The 5656-nt window shown below is 55.1% G+C and overlaps 1 protein-coding gene across 1 annotated transcript; it reads right to left on the reverse strand.

The window, feature by feature from the left end:
• Nucleotides 1-1063: 1063 nt before the first annotated feature.
• Nucleotides 1064-5400, reverse strand: LOC130539045 (protocadherin-8-like). The gene is made up of 3 exons (XM_057057119.1): nt 2344-5400; nt 1978-2203; nt 1064-1886 (listed from the first exon to the last, which is right to left on the reverse strand). The coding sequence occupies exons 1-3, from the start codon at nt 4789-4791 to the stop codon at nt 1534-1536; spliced, it is 3027 nt and encodes a 1008-aa protein (XP_056913099.1). The 5' UTR covers nt 4792-5400; the 3' UTR covers nt 1064-1533.
• Nucleotides 5401-5656: the final 256 nt, after the last annotated feature.

Genomic DNA, 5656 nt, shown 5'->3' on the forward strand with positions numbered 1-5656 from the left:
CCCGACACCCCCCCTCCCCTCTCTCTCTCTCCCTCCCTCTCACCCAACTCTTTCACGCCACCGGTTACGTTTTACGCAGCACAACCCCAAGACTTGTCACCACAAATCTATTTATGTTTGTATTTTTAAAAGCCCTTCGGTGCGCAAAACTTTCAGATTTTTCTTTTAGTTTCTCCTCTGAGATCTCAACAGATCTCCTTTAAAGATTCTGCCCCGTCAGCGGCAGCATGCCTGCTTTCCAAACTTTAATGAAAGATCTGTTCACGAGGATACGGAGCGAGGGTGAAGGTGTCTCCTCACATCACTTCGCCCCCCTCCTCCCCGCGGTGCCTCCGCAAACGGCTGCGGGTCAGAGGTGACTCCGGCGGAATGTTGCACGTCGTCTCCAGTTTGGAGAGGTTGCGCGTACGTGGGATGTTGGATGAACGACTTGTTGTCGCGCCGGCTTGGAGCTCATTCCGCTGTACATTTTGCCGCCTGGACGAGAGCTGATCTGCTGATATGAGATGTCCGGGACCTTGAATAATAATTGAGGGGATTGCGTCAGCGCATACGCTCATTTGGCACACAAAATGCAAAATCCTCCAGACAGGATAACAGCACGGGGGTTTTCACGGTTATACTTTATCCCGCGGAGGAAAGAAAACTCGTCTTTTGGTGCTCGGTGACAGCTATCAGCAGCCACGTTTCCTCTATTACCTTTAAAATGGGAACAAATGCGCCTTTACGCCTGGTTAATCTCTCCGCGTCTCTGTGCGCACATGTCAGGTGCGCTGTGGGATTTGAGCTGCTCGGCAAAGGCAAAGGCAGCTTTAAAGGAGGTTCATCTCTCCGGCGCTGCAGCTGTTTGTCTGACTGATGTGGCAGAGTGGTTTACTAGAGAGCCTTGGCGTCATTTTGGGCTCCTCGCCAGCAGAATCGCGCTCCCGAGAGAGGAAGAAGCACTAAACTGACCTTCGGTGGGCTGAAGGACGGAGACTCACTGCTGCAATAACAGCGACGCCTGTTGGCTCCTAACAGTGACTATTACTCCTGCGAGGCACGTGATTATTCACACATCTGCTCATCGGTATTTCAAGCTTTATTTTTCTCGTGATGGTTAAGAAACAAAAGACAAATCCTCTGTACACCCCTTATTGCATTCAAATAGTTTACATTTTCATCATACATCGTGGGCCAGTAGTCCTCCAACAAGTCTCTGTGTCTTCTTTAAATAATCAGCATCTTTAAATCCATATTCACCCCCCCCCCCCCCCCCCCCACACTGTTACTTTTATAAAAAATAAAATCTCTTTATGTACAAGACTTGCATATGATACAGTTCATGTCCGGCGACATTTCTCAAAGTGATTCCATGGACATTGAAAGTGATTTACAGTAAAGCACAAATATTAAGATATAAACTTAGATACGCACGCTCTCCACGGCAACAGCTAACTTCAAAAACATTATTGTCATTTCAACGGATCATAAATTAAAAGTCAGACGACACGATAAAGTTCTTGGAGAGTGAGCTGCACAAAGCAATGTCTCTTATGCGTCAGAGGTGGGGCGGTGTGTCGGGGTGGGGGTGTACACGGGGAGGGTGATGTCACTGATCTCCTGCACCCTCACGGGCCTCGGCGGGGTGACCACCATGTAGTCGTACTCCCTGTGCAGCACCTTCTCGTACACGCTCTGAAGCCCCACCGTTTTGGGGATATGCGCCTGGTAGTAGTTGTCCCTGCGGTTGGGGTCCCGGGGGAGGGAGGCCGTCTTGGAGACGTTGGTGAAGGAAGAGAGCGTGGGGGCAGGGGAGGGGGCTGCGTTGGCTCTGACTGCTGTGGGACTCCAGCAGCGGTCTGAGTGGCCCAGGACCTTGCATTCGCTGGTGCAAGCCCACAGAGCTGGGAAAAAAACAAAAGGGGCAGAGTTAGATCTCTGAAAAATGAAAACCACAGGCTAATCAGCTCATTTCATGCTAGTTCCTGCCCTTACCATTTTGGCCAGCCGTGGGTGGAGCCCCTGCACCATCTTTCTTCAGGCCAGTGTCTCCACTCACATCACTGTCACTGTCATTAAAGTCACTGTCCCCCTTGCCACTGTCTTTACCACTGAAAGCGGGATCCCGGGCAGAGATGGTGGTGTAGGAGTTCCCCTTCCAGATGGTGATCGGCCTCACGGCCTCTTTGCCGTTGCCATAGCCGGGCAAGGTGGAGTACCCCTGCAGGAGGAGAGAAGAAAACAGGTTAGCGTTTGCTGGGTGAACAGATTGCAGATTCCTCTTTGTTCTTCTGCCCCTCCCCTCCCCTCCCCTCCCCTCCCCTCCCGCCCTCTCCCCGGTGTCCCAAAGGTGCATCTAACCTCGTGTTTATTCCCTCGTAGTTTGCTGTTCGTGTCTGAGTCATACACGCAGGGCACTTCGCTGCCATCCTCAGAGGCCGAGCACATGTCACTGCCCCCGGGATGAGCCGTGGGGAACCCGGGCTGGCTGCTGTACGAGTGCCCATCGAAGCCCGCCCCGGCCCCCGTTCCGTGAAGCGGCATCAGCGGGTTGTCCGCCACGTGGTTCCTGCCCCTCTCCAGCGTGCCCTTCTCCCCGTATGAGTCGCTGTCCTCCCCGCTCTTGTCCCGCTTGCGCCGGTTGCAGGTGGTGGCGATGAGGATGATGGCCAGGAGCAGGAGCGTGCAGCTCCCCGCGAGCACGACGATAATCACCACCGACAGGTCCCACTGGGCCAGCACGTCGTCTTCGGTGCCCGGCTGGTGGTACACCGTCCGGTCGCTCGGCGGGGAGCCCTCGATGATGAGGAAGTGGAGCGTGGCGCTGGAGGTGAGCGCCGGCCTGCCGCTGTCACTCACGGTCACGGTCACGCTCAGGGTTTCGTCCACGTCGTGGGTGAGCACCTGGCTGAGGTAGATCTCCCCGGTGTCTTTGTTGACAGAGAAGACGGAGGGATCCCCCGTGGCCAGAGCGTAGGACACCACCGCGTTCGTGCCCTCATCCGCGTCCCGCGCCTCCACCCTGGTGATGACGTAGCCGCTCGGCGCGTCCCGCGGCAGCAGGACCTCCGCGGAGCCGTTGTTGAGAGGCGGCTGAGTGATGAGCGGCGCGTTGTCATTCTGGTCCACGATCTTCACGTAGACGTTGGCGGTGCCGGACAGCGGAGGGGAGCCCCCGTCGCTGGCCGTGATTCGGAGCTCCAGCTGTTTCATCACCTCATAGTTGAAGCTCCGGAGCGCGTAAAGCGAGCCGCTGGCTGGGTCCAGCGACACGAAGGTGGAAATAGGCGAGCCCATGACATATGAGTCTGCCAGTTTGTAGCTGACCTTCCCGTTTGACCCCATGTCCAGGTCCCGCGCCACCACCGTGGTGATGTATGCGCCTGGCGCGTTGTTCTCCACCACGGCCACTTCGTACACCGGCTTACTGAACACCGGAGCGTTGTCGTTCTCATCCGTCAGCCTGATTGTGTACTGAGTAATGGTCCGGAAAGGCGGGGAGCCGAGATCCTCGGCCACCACGGTGAGGTTATATTCGGGGATTTTCTCCCGGTCTAACGGGCTGGTGCTCACGATCATGAAGCTGTCTTCGTACGCCTGCTGCAGTCGGAAGTGGTCGTGCCCGTACAGGGTGCAGTGCACCTGTCCGTTTGCGCCCGAGTCTCTGTCTGAGGTGCTGACGAGAGCCACGAAACTCTCTCTGGCCGCCGCCTCGGTGATGTACGCTATTCCCGCCGTGATGGAAGTCATGGGGGTGATTGAGATCTCCGGCGCGTTGTCGTTCACGTCCTGGACCTGCACTACAATTTTGCAGATGGCCGGGCTCGGATTGGGACCCAGGTCGGTGGCCTGGACGTCGAATTCGTAGGTGTTCTTACTTTCAAAGTCAATCTGGCTCTCCAGCGTGAGCCGCCCGGTCTTTCTGTCCACTCTGAAGAGTTGTCTGATCTCTGTGGGCACCTGGTGGCCGAACCCGTACACCACTTCTCCGTTCAGCCCCTCGTCCGGGTCTTCTGCGTTCAGATCCAGCAGCAGGGTGCCCACCGGGGCGTCCTCGGGCAGGTCCACGGAAAAGCTGTTTCTGTCGAACACTGGGCTGTTATCATTGTAGTCTTTCACCTTGATGTTGATGCGCGTTGTTCCGGTGCGGGACGGGTTGCCGCCGTCCATGGCGACCAGCTCCAGCGCGTATGACGCCTGCGTCTCTCGGTCCAGCTCCTTCATGAGCACCAGCTCCGCATATTTAACCCCGTCAGCCCTGCTGAGCACATCGATTGAAAAGTGGCTGTTGACGGAGATCTGGTAGCTTTGGATGTAGTTTACTCCAACATCGTCATCCACGGCAAAGTCCAGGGGGATGCGCGTTCCGACTGCGGTGTTCTCGGAAATCTCCAGACTTGACTCTTTCCGGGGGAACTCGGGGGTGTTGTCGTTGATGTCCTTGACCTCCACCTCGACGTGGATGAGTTTGAACTGCTCTTTGGAGAAGCTGACCACGTCGAAAGCGATGAGGCAGTGCGAGATGTGTTTGCAGATCCGCTCCCTGTCGATCCTCTCTCCGATGGCCAGCTGGCCGTCGCTCTCCCTCAGACGGATGTAAGAGGAGTTGAACTGTTTCATCATCCTGAAATTGCTCCTGGAGATGCCCGACGAGGGGGACGCGGATATATCTCTGGCCAAGTTTCCAATCACGGTTCCCGGTGCGTCCTCTTCAAACGTCTGATATTTCATCGTCTTTCCTTGCGTGGCAAACGCCAGGTTTGTCAACCAGGCGCACACCAGCAGTCCTTTCCACCCCTGTCCTCCCATTTTGACACCTTCCCTCCAAATGAACACGGGGGGAAAAGTCCAACTTAATCTCTTTTAAAGTTTAAAGAAAGCGCGCGCGGACACTGCTGCTCATTCCCTGCTCTCTCCGGCGTTTATGGCTCGTTTATTGTCTGCGATAAATATTCCATATGTCTTTGGATGCGCACTCTGGATGCGCTCTCCTTTTCTCTCCCTCTGTTGTGGAGGTGTGCTGCTCACTCAGCGCAAGAGGGCTGCAGTGTCTGCAGGAGGGTTTATACGGCGAGGCATGCAAATGAGCCGCACTGTGACCAATCCCAGCTTTGAGAGGGGAAAGAGGGGCTACTTCTGAAAGCCCTCTAAAACCTATTTAGAGATTCCTGGGCTGTGTGGAGAAACTTGGCAACTGAATTGTGCGCTAAACGCGGGGTTCGATTCAATTTATACTTCCCGTTGCTTGTTTACGTTCCCCCGGATGATAACGAGCCTGCGCAACGACGCACGGGGGAGCACCAATGCGCAGTGTCCCTGAGCTAGAGGACAAAGCATTTGAATATGAGTATCTGCTCAGGATGCTTTGCCTCAGAGGCGCACTTTGACTGTGAAGAGATTTACGCGCGAACACAGTAGGACTAGGATCCCCACGCGTGTCCTGTCTGTCCCAGTCATCACCGGGGACCTCATCGCCCCAAAAGCAATCATTTCTGACTCGGTCCAACCCCAGAATGCTCTCATCCAGACGCGAAATCAATTAAATATCATATCAGACTCGATGCTGACGCACTATCAGATCGAGTGGCTAAAAAGTCACGTCACCCGCGTTAATAGCTGTATTTAGTGCCCATTTTGCTTCCATTTATAAATTGCGTAAAGATTGCTGCGCCTT

The sequence above is a fragment of the Takifugu flavidus genome, chromosome 15, assembly GCF_003711565.1.
Source record: "Takifugu flavidus isolate HTHZ2018 chromosome 15, ASM371156v2, whole genome shotgun sequence".
NCBI lineage: Eukaryota > Metazoa > Chordata > Actinopteri > Tetraodontiformes > Tetraodontidae > Takifugu > Takifugu flavidus.

Excerpts from the sequence above, each read along its gene's own strand:
- LOC130539045 (XM_057057119.1), bottom strand. The coding sequence starts at position 4,791 with ATGGGAGGACAGGGGTGGAAAGGACTGCTGGTGTGCGCCTGGTTGACA. Across the intron at positions 2,204-2,343 it reads TACGAGGGAATAAACACGAG|GGGTACTCCACCTTGCCCGG; the intron begins GTTAGATGCACC and ends CTCCTCCTGCAG. Across the intron at positions 1,887-1,977 it reads ACCCACGGCTGGCCAAAATG|CTCTGTGGGCTTGCACCAGC; the intron begins GTAAGGGCAGGA and ends TTTTTTTCCCAG.